The sequence below is a fragment of the Mesoplodon bidens genome (genome assembly GCF_964165515.1).
Source record: "Mesoplodon bidens genome assembly, chromosome: 3".
NCBI lineage: Eukaryota > Metazoa > Chordata > Mammalia > Artiodactyla > Ziphiidae > Mesoplodon > Mesoplodon bidens.
In genome coordinates this window covers 85,316,177-85,341,718 of record NC_138178.1, presented here as the reverse complement: position 1 = coordinate 85,341,718, position 25,542 = coordinate 85,316,177, and the positions used below count along the sequence as shown (strand labels likewise).

General features: G+C 40.0%; 1 protein-coding gene across 1 annotated transcript in view; it reads right to left on the bottom strand.

Annotated features, from left to right (window-relative positions):
- Nucleotides 1-24,377, bottom strand: part of TRPM7 (transient receptor potential cation channel subfamily M member 7) — a 124,248-nt gene extending 99,871 nt beyond the window's left edge. The window contains exon 1 of the mRNA XM_081228070.1: nt 24,294-24,377. Coding sequence (XP_081084196.1) covers nt 24,294-24,296 — 3 coding nt within the window. The 5' untranslated portion in view covers nt 24,297-24,377. The remainder of the gene's footprint in view (nt 1-24,293) is intronic.
- Nucleotides 24,378-25,542: the final 1,165 nt, after the last annotated feature.

Sequence of the window (25,542 nt, the reverse complement as noted above, 5' to 3'; positions counted from 1 at the left end):
CCTGCCGATGCAGGGGACATGGGTTCGTGCCCCTGTCCGGGAAGATCCCACATGCCGCAGAGCGGCTGGGCCCGTGAGCCATGGCTGCTGAGCCCGTGCGTCCGGAGCCTGTGCTCCGCAAGAGGAGAGGCCACAGCAGTGAGAAGCCTGTGTACTGAAGAAAAAAAAAAAAAAAAAAAAAAAACTACAATGAGATATCATCTCACACCAGTCAGAATGGCCATCATCAAAAAATCTCGAAACAATAAATGCTGGAGAGGGTGTGGAGAAAAGGGAACACTCTTGCACTGCTGGTGGGAATGTGAATTGGTACAGAAACTATGGAGAACAGTAGGAAGGTTCCTTAAAAAACTACAAATAGAAGTACCATATGACCCAGCAATCCCACAACTGGGCATATACCCTGAGAAAACCATAATTCAAAAAGAGTCATGTACCAAAATGTTCATTGCGGCTCTATTTACAATAGCCCGGAGATCGAAACAACCTAAGTGTCCATCATCCGATGAATGGATAAAGAAGATGCGGCACATATATACAATGGAATATTACTCAGCCATAAAAAGAAATGAAATTGAGCTATTTGTAATGAGGTGGATAGACCTAGAGTCTGTCATACAGAGTGAAGTTAAGTCAGAAAGAGAAAGACAAATACCGTATGCCAACACATATATATGGAATTTAAGAAAAAAAAATGTCATTTAGAACCTAGGGGTAAAACAGGAATAAAGACACAGACCTACTTGAGAATGGACTTGAGGATATGGGGAGGGGGAAGGGTAAGCTGTGACAAAGTGAGAGAGAGGCATGGACATATATACACTACCAAACGTAAGGTAGATAGCTAGTGGGAAGCAGCCGCATAGCACAGGGAGATTAGCTCAGTGCTTTGTGACCGCCTGGAGGGATGGGATAGGGAGGGTGGGAGGGAGGGAGACGCAAGAGGGAAGGGATATGGGAACAGATGTATATGTATAACTGATTCACTTTGTTATAAAGCAGGAACTAATACACCATTGTGAAGCAATTATACTCCAATAAAGTTGTAAACAAAAAAAATCCAATTCACAAATGGGCAAAAGACATGGAGAGACATTTCACCAAAAAGAATATGCTTACTTTACCAAATAAGTATAAGAAAAGGTGCTCAACTTCACTGGTTATTAGGGAAATGCAAATTTAAAACTACAATGCAATACCACTTCACAACCACTAGAAGAGCTTTAATCAAAGGCTGACAATACCAAGTGTTGGCACGAATGTATAAACTGGAATCTCATACTTTACTAGTCGGAATGCAGAATGGTATAAACACTTACAAAGGAAAAGTTTGGTTGTTTACTGAAATGTTAAACATAAACTTACATATGACTCCAAGATTCCATTCCTAACTATCTTCCCCCCAAAAATGAAAACATGTCCACATAAAGACTTGTATTTGAATGTTCTAGAAACATTATTAATAATAACCAACAAAGTGATATATCCATACGATATATACTACTTAGCTATAAAGAGGGACAAACTAAAGATAACACGTAACACTGCTGGACCTCAAAAACATTATGGTAATGGGAAAAGCCAGACATAAGATATTATGATTGCATTTACATGACATTTCTAGAAAGGCAAAGCCATAGAAACAGTAAGTTTAGTAATTGCCTGGGGCTGAGAGTGAGAGCAGGGATAAACTGCAAACAAGTACAAGGGAATTTTGTGAAGTGTCTAAAACTGGATTGTGTTGGTTATAAAACTAAATAAATTTATTAAAAACCATCAAATGGGGAACTCCCTGGCAGTCCACTGGTTAGGACTCCGTGCTTTCACTGCCAAGAGCCTGGGTTCAATCCCTGGTTGGGGAACTAAGATCCCACGAGTCACACAGCATGGCCAAAAACAAACAAACAAAACAAAAAAACCCATCAAATGTGTATACTTACAAACGGCAAATTTTATAGTATGTGCATTATTCCGCAACAAAGCTGTTTAAAAGGCAGGGGAGGATGAGAAAACAGAATGAGACAATCAAACGTAAGTTTAATCAGAGTTCCAGAAAGAGAAAAGACAAGGTATGGGCAGAGACTTAGACCTGAAAGTTACAAGACTGTCCAACATCACACAGCTAGTAGTTCACCCTGACTCCAAAGCCTCTACTAGCTTTCTTTTTTTAGCTTTTTAAGAGAAATTTAAGATAAGCATTTCAAAATCATTTGATGATATGCTTTAAATAAGCACCTTTCTTACATCTTTTTTTTTTTTTTTTTTTTTTTTTTTTTTGCGGTACGCGGGCCTCTCACTGCTGTGGCCTCTCCCGTTGCGGAGCACAGGCTCCGGACGCGCAGGCTCAGCGGCCATGGCTCACGGGCCCAGCCGCTCCGCGGCATATGGGATCCTCCCGGACCGGGGCACGAACCCGTATCCCCTGCATCGGCAGGCGGACTCCCAACCACTGCGCCACCAGGGAGGCCCATCTTACATCTTTTTTGAAACCAATGAGTAGAAATATATTAATTACTTTCAAAAGTGGAATTCCTATGTAATCACTATGTATTTAATTTTCTGAACACGGAGAAAAATAAAAAGAACAGAGAGCTAACATATCTCTCCTAAAAGGTATTGTTAATTGCTAACTACTGCTAACCAGTATTAGCTTTTCCCCTTTTCTTTCTCCAATTCCACTCCTCAGCAACAGTCTACCTGAAGCAATTCTAACTATAGCTATTCAAACCCAAGTGGTGATAGGGATGGAAGAATTATATCAATAGATTTCAAAATGACTGTTCTACAGCAACGAACTAATGCCCCAGTTAAGTCTAAATGCTGGCTTGCAAAACTTTGGATAGTTACTAATTGAAATACTCATGAAAGTGAGTCACAGGTATATATACTTTTCATACCTTATGCCTTCCTATTAAATGTAAATATAAGGGGCGAGGCGCCCGGCAGCACCAAGCGGCAGCCACCCTCCTCCTTGGGCCAGGAGCCTGTCCACTTCCACTCCAGCCAGGGCTGCGTGACCCTCCTCCTGAACCCCCAAGGCGAGGACGTGGGTCCAGTTGCCCCGCCTGAGCACCAGAAAGCTCCTCCACCAGCGAGAGGTGCCAGCGCGGCCTGAGGGCGCCGCCGAGACCCACCCAGAACTCCTGTCCACCAGCCCCATACCCATCCCCGGGAGAAGAAGGCCACGTGAGCTGAAGGCAGAGATTGGGGTGATGAGTCTACAAGCCAAGGAACGTCAAAGGTGGCCAGCAAACCCCCAGGAGTGAGGAGTGAGCTGGGTTCTCCCTCTGCCTCAGAAGGAGATACACCTTGATCTTGACTCGTGGCCTCCAGACCTGAGGGAGTCAGTTTCTGCTGTTCAAGACACCTGGTTCGTGGTGCTTTGTTCAGCAACCCTAGAAGACTAGCTACCACACTCCCTCAGCCCACCAACGTGGCTGCAGCAGCCCCAGGCATGGGGATGGGGGCCACATCCTGAGGGGCCACCGGCTGCGTGAGCCACCACCGGGCTCCTTGTGTGCCCTCAGAGACAGGGATTCTCACCTGTTCTGTTCCCTGACATATCCTCTGTGCTTAGAACAGGGTTTGCCCTGTGGTCCTTAGGCACTTAAGGGATAAACAATTTCTCACTGCTCAGGCCAGTTGGATGCAGGTTTCTGTAACTTGCAGCTGAAAGCATTCTAACCTATAAACTTTACAGAAGAAGTTTAAAGACTCTATTAAAAACATTACAACACACATGAATGGAGAGCTATACCATATTCATGGATGTATATAATATAAAAATTAACCCAAATGAGCATGTGACTTTAAAAAATTCCAAAACAAAACAAAACAAAATCCTGAAAGATAAGGGTGTGTGAAACCCAGCAAACTATCGTAAAACTCAAATGCAAGAATAAGTGCTCAGGAATAGCTAGGTCAGTCTGGAAAAAGGAAAACTACGATGAGGGTAACAGATGTTACAGACTAACACAAAGCCGCACCAATGAAGACTGTGATGACGGAGAGCTCCTCACTCCACCAGCGTGTCCGCATGGGCCTGGGGTAGACAATGCTGGGAAAACCGACTCACCAGGTGGTGCTAAACAGAACTGGGTCCCCATCTCATATCAGGAGTGGAAGCAACCTCACAGATAAGTAGGATTAAAGACTCAAAAATGAAAAGTGAGACCATAAGTGAATAGAAGAAAAAGTAGAATATCTCCAAGACCTTGGGGTGTGGACAAACCTCCTAAAAAACACCCACAATACCAGCCAGAACTCATGGACTGGAACAAATCAAAATGAGGGGTTTCTGTTTAAGTGAAAGCCACCATGGTCTGAGTTCACGGGAGGAGGAAGGGTGAAGAGTCTTCAGGGGACACACACACGATTAAGTTGTAGTGAGAACTGTCCCTTCAATCATTTTAATGATCTCCAAGTTAGTTGTTGAGTTTCAGAGATTGTTACTGTGGTTTCCCCACACAGTGGTCCTGGTGAAGGATGCTCTTGTAGGATGCTGGCTGGCCTGGAAACCAGCCCCATCTGTCCTCACGTCAGTGACACTTTCAGGGGCTGAATTCTCTCTCAGCTTCAGATGAAGTGACAGCCATCACATGAAAATTACTTTCCAGTCCTCATAACACTGCCTGAGGTTTTAGTGTCTTAACTATCTCTGTCATCAGCTAAGCTGTAATACTACTTCATTGCACTGTCATATTGAATTAGTTTCCTTTTACAAATATTTGTTTACTATCACTCCGTGGAGATTTGCAAACAACATTTAGCCAAGTTTCAGGATTCGCTAACAGACAACTTAAAGATTCCTTACATTTTTCACTGTCGTTATCAAGGAACAGAACACACGTTTTGTATAAATCATGATTTAATTTTTTCTTGGAATTGATTTTATTTGAAATCAAATATTTGTTACAAATGGTAACAAATACTTAATTTTATACCTTCCACTTCTCTTTGTAGTTTCCATCCTTTATTTTATATGTTTTCTATATATTTTATTGTTCTTTGAGCTAATTTGTAAGCCTTAATAATGAAGGAGTAAATATGATTGTGTTTTGTCTTTGTTAACTTAAAGTATTGACGTCTCTGTCAGAATATTGCTGAACCATGTATTGGTACTAAAGGCAATTCTGAGAACCTGCTTTCCAAACCCTTCGTTGCAGGCCCAGGAGCCATGCAGGAGCCGTGGAAGCTGGCATCCGCCTGCCTGTCCCTGCCTACGGGGGCCACGCGGCCTCGGATCTTCTTTGCTTCCACTTCTAGGCTTTCAGGCATTTTTCAAATTCTTTTTGATGTTTATTCAACAAACAGCAGTACAAACAGGAAAAATCATGCAAGGCTGCTTAATGAATACCTTTATCATCTCCTCTGGAAACGACTGGATACTTACAGCCCATTTAAAACATCAGGAGAACTTTCTAGAATTGGGACTGGCCTCCCACTGACCCCAGGACGGCTGTCTGGCCTCATAAAACCAGCAGGGTTGGGCTTCCCTTGTGGGGCAGTGGTTAGGAATCCGCCTGCCAATGCAGGGGACGCAGGTTCGAGCCCTGGTCCGGGAGAATCCCACATGCCGTGGAGCAACTAAGCCCATGCACCACAACTGCTGAGCCTAAGCTCTAGAGCATGTGAGCCACAACTACTGAAGCCCGCGTGCCACAACTACTGAGGCCCACGCGTCTACAGCCCGTGCTCTGCAACACGAGAAGCCACCGCAATGAGAAGCCTGCGCATCGCAACAAAGAGTGGCCCTCACTCGCCACAACTAGAGAAAGCCCGCACGCAGCAACGAAGACCCAACGCTGCCAAAAATAAATAAATAAAATAAATTTATTTAAAAAAAAAAAGAAATCCCAGCAGGGTTTTCCTGACACCCATTTTGTTCAAACACCCAATAAACTCTGATATAACTTCAAAAAAATGTAAATATAAACATTTTCATTGACATTTTAATTTACATACAGAAGAAAAATGAATCCCAAGTAGCATTTAACATAAGGAATCATCAGAGCTCTCTTTAGGAAAATTAATCAGGGAGATAAGTAAAAGTAAGCTAGAGCCACCAGTCTTTTGGGGAGGGGCAATGGGAGCCTGGACTAGTAAAGGAATGGATACAACAGATAATTTCCAAATCCTTTACAGTTTAACACGATGCCTTACAAAAAATAAACACTACAGATCAATTATTAATATAGTCCTGGTTTCTCATCCTTTCTTCAAATTCACCTCTGCAATTATTTGTCCAACAACAGACAACTCATCAGGGCCCAAAGGAACACCTTTCCCCTTAAACTGATGCTTCCTTCAACTTCCCCACTTCTTAGAGAAGTATGGCTATACTCTAAATGGGCAATCAGTAAATTTTTTCTATTAAGAGCCAGATGGTAAATGTTTTAGGCTTTTTGAACCACATACTGTCACCATCACCTATTCTTTGTTTTGTTTTTTAACCACTAAAAACCATAAGAACCATTCTTAGCTCAAGGCCATACAGAACAGGCCTTGGCCAGATTTAGCATACATGACATAGTTTGCCAACTCACGCTCTAAATCCCACAAAAGCTTCCCACAAAAAATCTCACCATTCCACTGAGTCAATTCAATCTAACAAGTACGTGCCAAGCCCTTCAGATTCTTCCCCTACACTGTTTCTTGGATATTACTAATGTCCCTTCTACCAGCCATACAATCCCAATAGATCCGTGTATTATGAGTTGCTTTCTAGAGGAGGAACCAAGATGGTGGAGTAGAAGGACGTGCTCTCATTCCCTCTTGCGAGAACACCAAAATCACAACTAGCTGCTGGACAATCATCGACAGGACGACACTAGAACTCACCAAAAAAGATACCCCAGGTCCAAAGACAAAGGAGAAGCCACAATGAGATAGTAGGAGGGACACGGTCACAGTAAAATCAAATCCCATAACTGGTGGGTGGGTGATTCACAGACTGGTGAACACTTATACTACAGAAGTCCACCCACTGGAGTGAAGGTTCTGAGCCCCACGTCAGGCTTCCCAACCTGGGGGTCCGGCAACGGGAGAAGGAATTCCTAGAGAATCAGACTTTGAAGCCTAGGGGGAATTGACTGCAGGACAGGACTGGGGGAAACAGAGACTCCACTTTTGGAGGACACACACAAAGTAGTGTGCACATCGGGACCCAGGGGAAGGAGCAGTGATCTCAGGGGAGATTGAAAGATACCTACCTACCTGCGAGTGTTGGAGGGTCTCCTGCAGAGGCGGGGGGTGGCTCTGTTTCACCATGGGGACAAGGACACTGGCAGCAGAAGTTCTGGGAAGTACTCCTTGGCGTGAGACCTCCCAGAGTCTGCCATTAGCCCCACCAAAGAGCCCAGGTAGACTCGGAGGTTGGGTTGCCTCAGGCCAAACAACAAACAGGGAGGGAACCCAGCCCCACCCATCAACAGTCAAGTGGATTAAAGTTTTACCGAGCTCTGCCCACCAGAGCAACATTCACCTCTACCCACCACCAGTCCCTCCCATCAAGCCTCTTAGATAGCCTCATCCACCAGAGGGCAGACAGGAGAAACAAGAACTACAATCCTGCAGCCTGTGGAACAAAAACCACATTCACAGAAAGATAGACAAGATAAAAAGGCAGACAGCTATATACCAGATGAAGGAACAAGATAAAACCCCAGAAAAACAACTAAATGTAGTGGAGATAAGCAACCTTCCAGAAAAAGAATTCAGAATAATGATACTGAAGATGATCCAGGACCTCCGAAAAAGGATGGAGGCAAAGATTGAGAAGATGCAAGAAATGTTTAACAAAGACCTAGAAGAATTAAAGAACAAACAAACAGAGATGAACAATACAATAACTGAAATGAAAACTACACTTGAAGGAATCAATAGCAGAATAACTGAGGCAGAAGAACGGATAAGTGACCTGGAAGACAGAATGGGGGAAATCACTATTGTGGAACAGAATAAAGAAAAAAGAATGAAAAGAAATGAAGACAGCCTAAGAGACCTCTGGGACAACATTAAATACAACAACATTCACATTATAGGGGTCCCAGAAGGAGAAGAGAGAAAGGACCAGAGAAAATATTTGAAGAGATTATAGTCGAAAACTTCCCTAACATGGGAAAGGAAATAGCCACCCAAGTCCAGGACGTGCAGCAAGTCCCATACAGGATAAACCCAAGGAAAAATACGCCGAGACACATAGTAATCAAATAGGCAAAAATTAAAGACAAAGAAAAATTACTGAAAGCACCAAGGGAAAAATGACAAATAACATACAAGGGAACTCCCATAAGGTTAACAGCTGATTTCTCAGCAGAAACTCTACAAGTCGAAAGGGAGTGGCATGATATACTTAAAGTGATGAAAGGGAAGAACCTACAACCATGATTACTCTACTGGCAAGGATCTCATTCAGATTCGATGGAGAAATCAAAAGCTTTACAGACAAGCAAAAGCTAAGAGAATTCAGCACTACTAAACCACCTCTACAACAAATGCTAAAGGAACTTCTCTAAGTGGGAAACACTAGAGAAGAAAAGGACCTACAAAAACAAACCCAAAACAATTAAGAAAATGGTCATCGGAACATACATATCAATAATTACCTTAAACATGAATGGATTAAATGCTCCAACCAAAAGACACAGGCTTGTTGAATGGATACAAAAACAAGACCCATTTATATGCTGTCTACAAGAGACCCACTTCAGACCTAGGGACACATACAGACTGAAAGTGAGGGAATGGAAAAGATAATCCATGCAAATGGAAATCAAAAGAAAGCTGGAGTAGCTATACTCATATCAGATAAAATAGACTTTAAAATAAAGAATGTTACAAGAGACAAGGACACTACATAATGATCAAAGGATCAATCCAAGAAGAAGATATAACAATTATAAATATATATGCATCCAACATAGGAGCACCTCAATACATAAGGTAACTGCTAACAGCTATAAAACAGGAAATCGACAGTAACACAATAATAGTGGGGGACTTTAACACTATTTACACCAATGGACAGATCATCCAAAATGAAAATAAATAACAAAATAGAAGCTTTAAATGGCACAACAGACAACAGAGATTTAACTGATATTTATAGGACATTCCATCCAAAAACAGCAGATTACACTTTCTTCTCAAGTACGCATGGAACATTCTCCAGGATAGATCACATCTTAGGACACAAACCAAGCCTCAGTAAATTTAAGAAAACTGAAATCATATCAAGCATCTTTTCTAACCACAACGCTGTAAGATTAGGAATGAATTACAGGGGGAGAAACATAAAAAACACAAACACATGGAGGCTAAACAATACGTTACTAAATAACCAAGAGATCACTGAAGAAATCAAAGAGGAAATCAAAAAATACCTAGAGACAAATGACAATGAAAGCACAATAAATCAAAACCTATGGGATGAAGCAAAAGCAGTTCTAAGAGGGAAGTTTACAGCTATACAAGCCTACCTCAAGACACAAGAAAAATCTCAAGTAAACAATCTAACCTTACACCTAAAGGAACTAGAGAAAGAAGAACAAACAAAACCCAAAGTTAGCAAAAGGAAAGAAATCATAAAGATCACAGCAGAAATAAATGAAATACAAACAAAGAAAACAATAGCAAAGATCAATAAAACTAAAAGCTGGTTCTTTGAGAAGATAAACAAAATAGATAAACCATTCCCCAGACTCATCAAGAGAGAGAGGCAGAGGATGCAAATCAATGAAATTAGAAACGAAAAAGGAGAAGTTACAACAGACACTGCCAAAATACAAAGCATCCTAAGAGACTACTACAAGCAACTGTATGCCAATAAAATGGACAACCTGGAAGAAATGGACAAATTCTTAGAAAAGTTTAACCTTCCAAGACTGAACAAGGAAGAAACAGAAAATATGAACAGACCAATCACAAGTAATGAAACTGAAACTTTGAATAAAAATCTTCCAACAAAGAAAAGTCCAGGACCAGATGGCTTCATAGCTGAATTCTATCAAACATTTAGAGAAGAACTAACACCCATCCTTCTCAAACTCTTCCAAAAAATTGCAGAGGAAGGAACACTCCCAAACTCATTCTATGAGGCCACCATCACCCTGATACCAAAACCAGACAAAGACACTAAAAAAAAAGAAAATTACAGACCTATATCACTGATGAATATAGATTCAAAACTCCTCAACAAAATACTAGCAAACAGAATCCAACAACACATTAAAAGGATGATACACCACGATCAAGTAAGATTTATCCCAGGGATGCAAGGATTCTTCAACATACGGAAATCAATCAATGTGATACACCATATTAACAAATTGAAGAATAAAAACCATATGATTGTTTCAATAGATGCAGAAAAAGCTTTTGACAAAATTCAACACCCATTTATCATAAAAACTCTCCAGAAAGTGGGCATAGAGGGAACTACCTCAAAATAATAAAGGCCATATATGACAAACCCACAGCAAACATCATTCTCAATGGTGAAAAACTGAAAGCATTTCCTCTCAGATCAGGAACAAGACAAGGATGTCCACTCTCACCACTATTATGAAATATAGTTTTGGAAGTCCTAGCCACGGCAATCAGAGAAGAAAAAGAAATAAAAGGAATACATATTGGAAAGGAAGAAGTAAAGCTGTCACTGTTTGCAGATGACATACTATACATAGAGAATCCTAAAAATGCTACCAGAAAACTACTAGAGCTAATCAATGAATTTGGTAAAGTTGCAGCATACAAAATTAATGCACAGAAATCTCCTGCATTCCTATACACCAATGATGAAAAACCTGAAACAGAAATTATGGAAGCACTCCCATTTACCATTGCAACAAAAAGAATAAAATACCTAGGAATAAACCTACATAGGGAGACAAAAGACCTGTATGCAGAAAACTATAAGACACTGAGGAAAGAAATTAAAGATGATACCAACAGATGGAGCGATACACCATGTTCTTGGATTGGAAGAATCAATATTGTGAAAATGACTACACCACCCAAAGCAATCTACAGATTCAATGCAATCCCTATCAAGTTATCAATGGCATTTTTTATGGAACTAGAACAAATCATCTTAAAATTTGTATGGAGATACAAAAGACCCCGAATAGCCAAAGCAGTCTAGAGGGAAAAAAGCGGAGCCGGAGGAATCAGACTCCCTGACTTCACACTATACTACAAAGCTACAGTAATCAAGAGAATATGGTACTAGCACAAAAACAGAAACATAGATCAATGGAACAAGATAGAAAGCCCAGAGATAAACCCCCGCACTTATGGCCAACTAATCTATGACAAAGGAGGTAAGGATATACAATGGAGAAAAGACAGTCTTTTCAATAAGTGGTGCTGGGAAAACTGGACAGCTATATATAAAAGAATGAAATTAGAACACTCCCTAACACCATACACAAAAATAAATTCAAAATGGATTCGCGACCTAAATGTAAGACAGGACACTATAAAACTCTTAGAGGAAAACATAGGAAGAACACTCTTTGACATAAATCACAGCAAGATCTTTTTGGATCCACCTCCTAGAGTAATGAAAATAAAAACAAAAATTAACAAATGGGACCTAATGAAACTTCAAAGTTTTTGCAAAGGAAAGGAAACTATAAACAAGACGTAAAGACAACCCTCAGAATGGGAGAAAATATTTGCAGACGAATCAATGGACAAAGGATTAATCTCCAAAATATATAAACAGCTCATGCAGCTCAATATTAAAGAAACAAACAACCCAATCCAAAAATGGGCAGGAGACCCACACTCATTTCTCCAAAGAAGACATACAGATGGCCAAGAAGCATATGAAAAGCTGCTCAACATCACTAATTATTAGAGAAATGCAAATCAAAACTACAGTGAGGTATCACCTCACACCAGTTAGAATAGGCATCATCAGAAAATCTACAAACAACAAATGCTCAAGAGGGTGTGGAGAAAAGGGAACCCTCTTGCACTGTTGGTAGGAATGTAAATTGATACAGCCACTATGGAGAACAGTATGGAGGTTCCTTAAAAAACTAAAAATAGAATTACCATATGATCCAGCAATCCCACTACTGGGCAATGCCTGGAGAAAACCATAAATCAAAAAGACACATGCACGCCAATGTTCACTGCAGCACTATTTACAATAGCCAGGTCATGGAAGCAACCTAAATGCCCATCGACAGACGAATGGATAAAGAAGATGTGGTACATATATACAATGGAATGTTACTCAGCCATAAAAAGGAACGAAATTGAGTCATTTGTTGAGACGTGGATGGATCTAGAGACTGTCATACAGAGTGAAATAAGTCAGAAAGAGAAAAACAAATATCGTATATTAACGCATGTATGTGGAACCTAGAATAATGGTACAGATGAACTGGTTTGCAGGGCAGAAGTTGAGACACAGATGTAGAGAACAAACGTACAGACACCAAGAGGGGAAAACCGCAGTGGGGTGGGGATGGTGGTGTGCTGAATTGGGCGATTGGGATTGACATGTATACACTGATGTGTATAAAACGGATGACTAATAAGAACCTGCAGTATAAAGAAACAAAAAAACTAATACTAAACTCTCTTTGGGTTATTTGTATGGAAATATGTTAATATAAATGTTTCAGACATTACATGAAATTTCTAAAAATCTTATATGTTCTGATATAATGTTGTAAGTCATAATTCTAGTTATTACTTTAAAATGTATATCTCAGAAATAACTAAAATTCCTTGTCAATTGCATTATTATGAACTTTCATCCAATCTTTAACCGTGGTCATTTTTAAGTCTTTTGTCATTTACAGACAGTTCTGGGTGTACTCTGATGCTTTTGCAAAAATGTTCCCATAAAAGGGTTTCATCTTCAAGGAATTCATGGAAAAGACTCTGACAAGTACAGGTTTCTGGTAACTGACTATACTGCTGAACTGAATGAATAAGCATTTTCAGAACTCTAATGGAAAACTGATGAATTCATAAAAGTGCTAACAAAAGATCAAGATAAAAAAAATTAATCACATGGGACTGAGTGAACTGATGAGGATGATTATAATTTTTGTGACTTTCTGTTTGAATAAAAAAAAATCCCACAAGGACTCAGAGGCAAAAAATATACAAATCAATTTTCACTGCAAAGTAAAGGAGCTGTTACAGTGGAGGATTACTGGACTGAATGTCAATATTATAACATAGTATGAGTGTGTTTCGTGTTTGGTAATTGCAATCATTGTTGCTTTTGTTGTGGTCAAAATAAATAAATAAATAAATATTTTTAAAGAAAAAAAAGAGTTGCTTTCTAATGAGGTGAAAAAAGAGGTGGGGCTAAAGAGTTTTAGATGTACGTTAACAAAGTTATTTTTCCTGCAGGTTTCCTATAGCTGATAGTCACATATCCCAGCTGATAACTGCAAATCCTTCCCAATGATTGGTTTCTGCAATTCTTGAAATTCTGAGTTTCTGCTCTGCCATCAGGTATCCAATCAAATGTACCCTGGATTACAAATATATGTATATTTATATTCCTGATTTTATACTTCTTTTGCTAGACTGCATTACTGAATTTTACCAAAAGGTGGCACACTACAAACACAAATCTGAAAATTCCTAAGCTTAAATGTTCTAGGTAAAGTAAAAAGTAACTATATCCACAGAACATTAGCAAAAGAGGGAAACTTAGGGATCACTTAGTGATCTTCAGTGGTTAAAGAGCACAGATTCTGGACTCAGATTAACCTGTTAGAATTCTAGCTTTGTTGTTTATACTCTCGATGCAAACTTAAGCAAGCTTCTGAACTTGTACCCTCACTTATAATATAGAAAAATAACAGTACCTAACTCACAATGTTGCTCTGACGACTATGATCCGTGTTTTAGCAAAATGCCACACACACAGTCATATTTCAACAATTCTTCAAAATTCAGTTATAAATTCTTCCTATCTGTCTCCTAGCAATAAGGGGCACATATGCTATAAATAAACCTTCTAACCACATGCTACTCTTCAAACAAGTCAGTAATAGCACATCCTTCTTGCCTATATGCTGACAGCAAAAATTGGGGGAAAAAGATTGCTTTAAAAATTCTACTTTCAAGGTAACATGTGAAAATCAATCTATTTTTACAACTAAATACACTCTATGGTTCTATATATTAATATTAGAAAGGAGCTTCCAGCTATGGAGGTTCTACTGGATTAACCCTCCCACAGATAACCATAAACTCAGGACAAAAAAAAAAACAAAACTACTTAACGGCACTGGAGAGGCAACCAAAAGCAAGCAGAATCAGATGAAGTCTGTACTTAGGATAAAGGGACAGCACTGAGTGAGTTTCCCATTTTTTGCCTAAGACAGGCCCCACTCCACACCTACTAAGTAGCTAAAACTCCAATAGAAATCCCACAGTCTTACTCGCTTGAAGAACCAGAATAGCAACTTCAAGGTGACAACAGCAGCTGGAAAGTGATGGGAAAAGTGACTCTGCAAAGGAGAGAGTCACAGAAAGGGAACCTTAAATGCTGCACATTAACTCTGTTCAAATCTAGCTGACCCATGAAGTACATATACATGGGGCAGATTTCAGGCATGTCAGTTAAGAATAAAATAACTGAACTGATATTTTTGCTGCCCACTGAAGGAGACACAGTTTGGAATTTGAGTACAGTCAAGTTAATCAACTACTATCCTCGTCTGCTTTGACTGCTGTAACAAATACTGGAAGACTTAACTTTGGTTTCAACAACCAAAATTCATTTTCTCAGTTCTAGAGACTGGAATCCAAGATCAAGGTGCTAGTAAGGTCTGTGTCTGGTGAGAGCCCCCTCCTTGGGTTGCAGACAGCTGTCTTTTCACTGTGTCAGGGAGAGGGAGCAAGCTCTCTGGTGTCTCTTCATATAAGGACCCTACCTTCATCACCTCATCTAACTCTAATTACCTCCACAAAGCCCCATCTTTAAATACCATCAACACTGAATTCTGGGAAGACACAAACATTCAGTCCATAACAACTACTTTAAAAAACAAAATCAGTAGGCTTCAGAGGACTATAACAGAACCCAGAGTCTCTCCAAGGTAACATTCACAACACCTATGATAACAATCCAAAATTACTAGATATAAGAAGAAACAGGAAAATGTGACCCATACTCAAGAGAAAAGGCAATCAAATTAAGAGGAAGTTTGGCTACTAATAAAATGCAATAGCTTAAAAAAGTTAAATGACACTACAGATCTAGAAATTTTGAGTTACATGATAATTTTGTACATAGGTCAACATGCCTGCCAGCAACAGCACAATGACAAAGAAAAATTAAGGCTAGCCTGAAGCAAAATGTTGAAAACAGCTGGCACTCTTTGACTTCCTCTGTCAGAGTCCAATTTATTTGATCTCCTGGCACTCCTACAGGCCCTTACGCTAGAGTTCTGCTCTTGTGCTTAATTGGCTGCCAACCACTTAACTAATTATTACAAATTACTGATAATTCAAATGTGAACCCTCTGAACAGGTTTTAAAGACACTGTTGAAAAGCTTCTGTGGAATGATAAACAGTTGGGGAAGTTTTATATATTAAAAAATAAACAGCATCAGATTCAGACCATGACTATGCTTGTAAAGAGTCCAACTACTACAACCCATCTTATTTTCTGTTGGTTTTGCTGTCCTGCTGACCTCGTGGAGATTGCTACCCTGACTGCTTACCAGCCCAATACTGCCCTCAATTAAGGGATAGAAAATGTTTGATAAAGGTAAGTATGAGCAGTTGCCATCATGCCATACCACGGAGTCCAAGACATTAAATAATTGAAGACTAGACATTGAGTCTAAAAAGTGACCAACCTCAATTTAGCTCAAACAGCAGTAATTTTTCCCTCAGGTATTCCAGATAAAGTCTTACCCAGAATAATTTCATTTTTACCATAAAAAATTATTATTAAAATGAAAAGGGATCAAAATTCATTTTAGGAGAAAAAAAGATAAGTATGTTGGCAAAAAAATTAAATTTCTTACACTAACTCGAGAAATTTTACCAGACTCCTAAGATTGCTAAAAAATCCAAATAAATATATTGACACAAAAGACAAACAGAACTGAGTAAATCACTTAGAAACTTGCACTTAAGGAAACTTGGTGTGTGACAGACACAGCAATACAAATCAGGAGATAATACTAATATACTATATGTATATGAACTATTACACTAGATTTCAAAATAAATACTAGATGGGTTAATAAAGTCATAACTTCAAAACTTCTACCAAGGGGCTTCCCTGGTGGCACAGTGGTTGAGAGTCTGCCTGCCGATGCAGGGGACACGGGTCCGTGTCCCAGTCTGGGAAGATCCCACGTGCCGTGGAGCGGCTGGGCCTATGAGCCATGGCCACTGAGCCTGCATGTCCGGAGCCTGTGCTGGGAGAGGCCACAACAGTGAGAGGCCCGCGTACCGCAAAAACAAAACAAAACAAAAAAAAAAACTTCTACCAAAAAATAAATAACTTTATGATCTCAAGATAAGAAAAAGCACATGCTATAAAGAAAGTACTGATAAATTATTACACCAAAATTAAAAACCAATGTATACCAACAACCTAAAAATAAGTAAATAGCCCACCATTAAAGTAAAAATATAAAAAGCTTGAGACTGAAGAAGGTATTTGTAGCTCATAAAACAAAAACAAACAAAAAACAAAAATTAGTATCCAGAATAGAGAACTTCTAGAAGTAAATAATAAAAAAGAAAAAAATAATCCATTAGAAAACCAAACAAAGCAATTCATCAGAGAGGAGGTAACCATAGCCAAAAACTTGTAACCTGAAATGATACACAACATTATCGGTGGACAGGGACATGCAAATTAAAACAATGAGGAACTACTACACATTCATGAATCTGGCAAAATAAAAGAACCTCATCAATTAAGTGCTGGCAAAGACGTTGGGGAGAAAAAAAAGAATTCTCATATATTTCTAGAGGGAGTGGTCAACACTTTGGCAATATCTACAAAGATGAAGATGCACCTACCCTATGACCCAGCAATTCTACGTCTAGATATATACTTCCTAGAAAAATTCTCACATGTCTACATAAGACGATACATACAAGAATGTTACATCATTATTTGTAAAAAAAAAAAAAACTGGAAACAACCTAAATGCCCAATAACAGTAAAATGGACAACATACAGCATATTCCTATCATGGAATAATATATAGCAGCTGAAAGGGATTAACTAGACCTTACATGTATCAACATGAATTAATCTCCAAAACCGAATGTTCATTAAAAAGAAAAAAAAGAAAAAAAAAGCTATAAGGATACACTGTTCAGCACAGGAAATATATTCTGTATTTTATAATAACTCCATTTTTTAAATATCTTTATTGAAGTATAATTGCTTTACAATGTTGTGTTAGTTTCTGTTGTACAACAAAGTGAATCAGATATAAGTGTACATATATTCCCATATCCCCTGCCTTATAATAACTGTAAATGGAGTATAATCTATAAAAATATTGAATCACTATGTTGTACACCTGTAACTAATATTGTATATCAATTATATTTCAATAAAAAAAGAAAATGAAAAAAAAGATCCATAAAAAGATGTACATAATTCTATATATATCAAATGTAGAAATACCAAAAGACCACTATATAGTATACATACTCTAGGTAACAACATTACAAAAGCATCCAAAGGAACAATAAAGGCTAAATTTAGGATAAAAGTTATGTCTGAAAAAGTGGAGAGTGGAATGGGATTTTGATGGGGTACATCAAATTTTGTCTGTAATATTTTATTTCTTAAGCTGGGTGATAAGCACTGTCTGCTATATTATGATCTACACACCTGAATTCCATAACAAAAAAAACCAGCAAAGAACTCAAATTATATACATTTATTTTTAAATATTATGTACTTTCAGTCAAATAGTATACAATTTAAATTCTGCACCTTTTTTCCTGGCTCCTTATTACCTAATAAAATATTTTTTCAAAAGCAACAGAATCTGTTGAATTAAATGGATCTATCACATATACCTAATTCAATGACCACTGATTGATACGTTTTCAGATGATACCACAAAAATTAATCTGAAAAAGAGAAATCTAAAGAAGTATTGGACATTCTCTATTACAAATCTTGAGCCTTCATATTGGAGTAAACCATAACAACCTATTCTCTATCCCTGAGTAGTGTGATGATACTTTGTTGACACACTCATTATAGGCATCTATGGTTTTTATTAATGAGTTCTACCTATAACAAAATCTATTTAGTTTAGTTAATAACTTTTCCAATCTATTAAGGATCCCCTCAGAATAGTAAATCTCTGTACTTCGTCAAAATACCATGTATACAACTGAGTTATAAATAACCTATCCTAAAGTTATTACATAGAAATTTGGTAGTAAGGGAAATTCTACTAAGCTTTATAGCATTTAAAGAAAATATGGTATGACAAAATTTTTTTAAAGGTGACACATTTTTTTAAATGACCTTAACTTTTTTACTTAACAGTAACTAACACCTGTCATCTGACATCTCGCTAATATACATGCCCCTGAATATCAAGATTCTTCTCCAGGTTTCTATAATTTGGCAAGTCAACACCTACTCTTCTACTTATCAGCCTTATGACCTCTGGTGAGTGATTCTGCTTCTCTGTTCTTTATATAAATAATGGAGGGCGGAAAAAGTGTCTACTTCATAATGGAGTCTTGAGAGTGATATATGTAATTGATATATGTAAAGCATTTAGAACGATGGCCACAAAACGCTAATACATGTTAGCTAATATTGCAAAAATTTGTCTAAAGCCTATAACACACTTTGTTTAGTCAGGAGTACCTTCTGGGTAGAGCACCTTCCAGGTACTGGCTATGGTAAATTATACTTAAAAACAAGGAAGACTGCTAGTTCACATAGTGAAGGGTAATTTACAGTCCTATCTTTCTATTCTAGTTAATGTTTCCCCAGTCTCCTCCTTATAGTAATAGTCTGCCTCCCAGATAACTTTCCTTCTCTCATTCCTAATGTATTACCAAACTGTCAGAGAAAAGTAGGTAACTAAGCCTATTAAATTTCACTTTGCACATATTTTTCAACCAGTGAACTCTGGGCTTAAGGGTGCTATATTTCTGATAATGGCTTGGCTCAAAAGCTTTTTTTCTTTCTATGAGGAGTTGGGTTTCCAAAGGTTGAAGTTTTCAGAAGTCTGGCAGCTGGGATAGTTGAGGTGTTAAGTTATTAACATGTTTTCATGACGCAAGGAGGGACAAATAGTGTTTCACAGACTTTAATCCTAGTACTGCTCCTGAGGTGAAGTTGAAAAAAGATTACCATCTGCCTTTCACAGAGTAACAGTGACGCTCATAAAAGAGTGTGACTTGGCAAAGATGCTTAGGTGAACAGGCAAGTCTATCAATTTCAAAGAACTGCTTACCTCCATACACCAAAATTTCTTCAACAGGGTTCTAAAACCTTTAGATAGTCAGGAAACTAAACACATATTCCCCCAAAAGATCCAGAGAATTTTCTAAATCCTAGGTAAACTGAACCAAAGGGTCAACAAAATATCTAAAAGTAGTAACAATTCAAATTAAACCAACACTTTTATAAACATAAACTAGAAGAGGTCCAATTCTCCAAGTCACACATTTCACTCATATTCAAACTAATCTAATAATTACAAAGCCCCTTCTAAAAGTGACACACATCTAAGTGTTTTTATACCAATTCATATAAATGACTCAGTTCAAATTCCCATAGACAGTCAAATGTTGCTCACGTTCTAAACTAACCTCAACCACTCTGAACTTTGCCTCCAGGCAACAAACTTAGAACAGTCATTTAAAGAGCAGTCTCTAATAAACAACAACAACAAAGAACACTGTAAAATTTAATCATATGCTGAAAGGTTCCCCCCAAAAGAAAGGAGAAACAGAAACCCAGAGTGAAATAACTGAGCAATGGCAATAATCATCAATTGCTACTGTTATGTGAATGTATGATGGGGAACTTCACAACTCAAAATCAGGCAGCTGACAACACCAACCCACTGGTCAATCTTAACATCAAAAAAAGAAAAACAACCAGGCAGCATGTGCCTCTTAATGTAATGCAATAAAAAGTACACAGCACTACCTGTGAAGCAGTCTTGCCAAAACATCAAACTAGAATCTCATAGAGTCTTTAGATTAACCACTCGTTCACAGGAAATACAGAGGAGAAAGGAACATGTTACAGGATGCTATACAGATACATTCAACAAAATCCAAACTGTGGGAAATTCTACAGGGCAAATGATCTGGATTTTTTTTTTCATTAAATAAATGTTAAATGACAAGACCAAAAAAGCGGGGGGAGGGGATACAAGAGACTGAGACTTATTTATCAACCAAATGCTGTGTGGACTTCTTTGGATCCTGATTCAAACAAACCAACTGGGAAAAAAACATGAGACAATTAAGGAAATATAATGAATATTTAATGATATCAAAGAAGTATTAATTTTAGGTGTGCTAATAGTACTGTGGATGTGTAAAAGTTTTAGAGATACACATAACGAAGTACCTGTAGATGGAACATGTCTGGGATTTGCTTTTAAATTATCCAGTTGCGGAGGAATGAGAGGAATAATAGCAGAAACAATATTCACATGTTTCAAACTGTTGAAAAGGGTCATGAGTATATGGTGATTCATTTTACTATTATACCTTTGCAAGTTTGAAATCTCCCACATTAGAATGTTAAAGAAAGAGAATATCAGTACTGTATCAAAAATATCTATGGTTGGCAAAACTCTCAAACTTAAATTTTAGAAGTGTTTGCTTCAATAGACCTTCATTTAAAAATCAAAACCAGGGACTTCCCTGGTGGCAGAGTGGTTGGGAATCCGCCTGCCAATGCAGGGAACAAGAGTTCAAGCCCTGGTCCGGAAGGATCCCACATGCCACGGAGCAGCTAGGCCCATGCGTAACAACTACTGAGCCTGCACTCTAGAGCCCGCAAGCCACAACTGCTGAAGCCCGCATGCCTAGAGCCCATCCATGCTCTGCAACAAGAGAGGCCACTGCAGTGAGGAAGCCCGTGCACTGCAACGAAGAGTAGCCCCCCGCTCACCACAACTAGAGAAAGCCCGCGCAGCCATGAAGACCTAATGCAGCTATAAATAAATTTGTAAAAAAAATAAATCAAAGCCAAAAATACAATTTTAAGTACTGCCTTTAAGTATTATATTTGCACATATTAAGTAATGACTTCAACTATTACATGTTTTCATTTTATGTCTGGTTCTTATTACTGACATTTGCTAACACACACACACCTCCTCGAAAGGAACCAAGTTCTAAATATTCTAACGCCTGAACATCTCAATCAGTTCCTTCTTTTCTTCTACTACTTCTTTACTTCAAGCCCTAAATATTTTGGTCAGTCTTGCTACAGCCTCCTTATGGTCTCTCTTTTCAGCTTAAACACACACGGTCACTCTCCATACTGATTCCTCCTTCAGTGGACCCCTCATCTCCAGAATAAAATCCGAACTTCTTTGCATAACATACATTGCCCTCAGAAATCTGGTCCCTGCCTATCTTTATAACACTCCCAGACTAGTACCCCATAAATCATCCCATACTCCACTCTTCCTACATATAGTACTCGTACAACAGATTTTAAGATAAACTATGGATGCTCTTCGCTCTTTTTTTTTTTTGGCTGCACTGCACAGCTTTCAGGATCTTAGCTCCCCGACCAGGGGTCGAACTCAGGCCCTCAGCAGTGAAAGCACCGAGTCCTAAACACTGGACCAGGGATTTCCCTGGATGCTCTTCTCTTCTAAAGCTCAGTTCCCTTAGACTAAAACCACCAATACCAAATTCTACATACCTTCTATTTCCAGGTTAATTAATTTCTATTGCCTCTACGACACTCACTTCTCCTATCAGCTCCTTTGCAAGCCTAACCAGACTTTCCTTTCTCTCTCCCTGACTACCCTATACATTCACAGTAATCTATGCAGTAATATCACACCTTTTTGCTTTTTGCATATCTATACTGCCCTTCAAGACAGAGTATCACAGAGCCTGCTAGACACTAAATGTTTGTTTTGTGATGTATGCATCTTCCATTGACAACAGACAGGTAGTTCTTTTATAAATAACTGGAATGTAAGCGGTTTGAAAGTGGGAAACTTGTCTAACACATCTTTGCCACTCCAGTGCTTGGAATATATTAAACACTAACTGTTTACCAAATGAATGAAACAAATATTTCTAATAGCCATGGTTTTTAATTTTGTAACAAAATTTATTCCACTCCAGTTTCCCTTGTGTTTCTTGGTATTTTATTTGTTTTGTGTTGTTTTTTGGTCTGTTGGCTGATTAGTTTTAAAGCAAAGGCCTTAAACAAGAGTTTACAATAAGAATTATACAGTGTAGCTACAACATACTTCAGGAAACTTTCAGGTCACAGTGTTGACCTTAAAGTTGAGGAGGCTCAACAAATTATCATTATTGGAGAACCTCAGTATTAGGTTATCCTAAGGTTTCACTGTAATTTAATTGGAAATTGTAGGGAAAATCACAAAACTCAATAGCAGTCAGGACCCAAGCAACGTAAAAAATAAAAGCAGATTCTTAATTTCAAATTTTAAAGTGAAAATTTCTCCCTGTAGAAACAACAGTGCTGCATACAAACGTTGTTTCGGGGGCGGGGGGTGCATCTGCTACAAAAATGGAAAGACAACAAACACAAGAGAAACTCTGACCACATCAGTTTTTGAAGGTTAGATTTCAAAGTGTGTAGATAGCGACATTAAGAGGCTGAACTTAAGAACAGCACCTGAGGTAAGACTAAGAAATTGACTTTCACTAGAATGTCACTAGAAACAAAGTCATCTGGTTGCTTTAACCAAACAGTAGGAAGCAATGGCTTTTAAGATGGTGAATCGTCTTCATTTCCATTTTCTAACGTATCTAAATTTTTTTCTAAATACTTAAGTGGTATGTTCAAATGTATGTTATTTACCATCTAAAAAAAGGAAAACTAGACACATCGCTGAACAGTATTAATGGTTTGCTTTTTTTTTTAATGAAAGGCACTTTGATTCAACTTCCCCACCCCCCAAAATAGATTCCCTTAAAATCCACTTAAGTAATAAATGTTAAAATTTAGCGTCGGTAGAGGAACTTAACAAATCCTTTTAAAAATTACGAAAAAAGGTAAAATGACGTTTTTATTGACTCTACATTACCCCAAAATGTGGAAAATAATGGAAAGGTGTACTATTTATTCAAAGCATAACTACTTACGTGGTTTCAATTTGTACGGTACTTGAATTAGTTTCTAGAGAAAAGTAAACCTACCAAACTCCAGCAGAGGGAGAATTGTTTGCATGAAGCCTATCTAGTTCAACTACTGACCAGGAATACCTACCCGCTCTTCAAGTCTCTGATCTAAATGACTTTCTTTGTGAGAAAACTTCTAATTTTATTCCTGGCCTTAACAAAAACCTCTATCAAAAGGTGAAATGCGCCGCATCCCTCTCGTAACTTTGGTTTAAAACACGACCAACCCTTCTCTAGGGCAACGGATGAGGCAGTTCGACATAAATCCAGACAACACATCGCCTCGGTACCTACAGCAGCGCCCCAATAAAACCCTTAATTCTTGCTAAAGAAAATTCCAAACCAGATCTAGCGTCAATATCGTCTAATCTCTCCTCTTGGGCTCCAGAGGAAAATGGACCTGTGGAGTACACGCTGCGCAGCAAACAAGGCGCAGCTCCAAAGCCGTATCCTCTATCCCGTTTTTGCTCCCTCTCAGCCCTCCCTCCGCTTCCATGCAGAACTTGAGCAGAGCATTTGGCTGCCTTATCTGCCAGCAACAAGCGCCAGGAGGAACGCGCTCCTGGGAGATGCGGAGCTTGCAGGCTGAGCGCTGCCTCTGGCGCGCTGCGGCCGCTCAGCTCTGCCAGGTCCTCCGCGGCTCCCGCCTCTGCCGCCCCGAAGAGCCCTCGCTTGAGCCCGGGCTCCGCTCAGGGGATTCCCGCGACGAGGTGTCGCGCCAGATTTGCTACCTGCTTCCTGCTCCTCACCCGAGAAAGAACTGCACTCCCGTCCCGCCACGGCAAGTCCGGAAGCCTCAAAGCAAACCGGCGGTCCATAGCCCCAGGAAGAGCGGCTCCGCGCACACACTTGCCAGCCGAGTCCTCCCCCTTCCCTGCCCGCAACCCCCAGGGCCATTCCCCCGCCGGGGCCTGCGTGGGTCCAGTACCATTCTCCTCACGGGGCGAACTCCGGAAGAGCAGCAACTCCACCTCCTCCTCCTCCGCGGCCTGTAGCCATCTATCGGGAAGCGTCTCCGGAGGCGGCAGCAGAGGCCGCCGGACAAGGACAGCCCAGGGAAACCTTCTCAGAACTAACTCAGCTCCGGCGCTAGCAGCAGAAACTGAGTCTTTCATAATTGTGCGACCAACTCCGCCGGGTGACTGGGCACAGGGACGCGCCCGCGCCCGCCTCCGCCGGCGACGGGGTTGGAGACAGACCACGTGAGGGGCGCGTCGTGTGCGTAGCCGCCCGCGGGCCGGATCACGTGAGGGGCGCGCGCTCCCTCACTTCCAGGCCGCCTCCCTGCGCGCCGCGCGTACGCGTCGGGCACGAGCGTCCTGAGTCCCGGCGCCTCGGGTCTGCTGAACTGGCTAAGGTGTTCTCCCCAGTTCTCCGTGGGATACCTAGGCGGGACTTGCACAAACATCTGCCTCAGCTCGAGGAGTGGAACTTAAGGAAGCGATAGTTGAGGGTTAAGGTTTCAGGCCCCTGGGATCCCCCCCGGGAGTTGTGGCGTGGTCTCGTCTCTGCTAACTGGGCCTGGCGTCTGCCTGCACTCTGGAGCAGCGTTCTCCAGCCCCGTAGCTGTGCCTCAGCGAGGGTGGAGGCCTTCCATGTTGCTCTCTCCTAGTCCAAAATGGAAAATTATCTTGACCCAAATCATGTTCTTCCTCTAGCTTCCCCTGCTTGTGCCAGCAAAAATTCTTCTGGCTTTAACTGTGGGCACTAGCCTTTCCCTCCAGAGATATCTCCCACTGGCGCGGACACACCACACACCTGAACCTAAGACTGTGGCTTTTCTGTCTTTCCTTTTCCTTTGCTCTCACACCAGCCCAGGTTTGACTATTAGGGATAGTTTACTAACTGTTGCTTTTCACCCTCGGGAAAAACGTCAAGAGTTCCTCTGTCTGATCCTGATCTTATCTCTTTTTTAAAAACAGTTTTATTGGGACTTCCCTGGTGGTGCAGAGGTTAAGAACCTGCCTGCCAATGCAGGGGACACGGGTTTGAACCCTGGTCCCGGAAAGTTCCACACGCCAGCGAGCAACTAGGCAGGTGCGCCACAACTACTGAGCCCACAAGCCTGGAGTCTGTGCTCTGCAACGAGAGAAGCCACCTCGATGAGGAGCCTGTGCACCGCAACTAGAGAAAGCCTGTGAGCAACAACGAAGACCCAATACAGCCAAAAATAAATA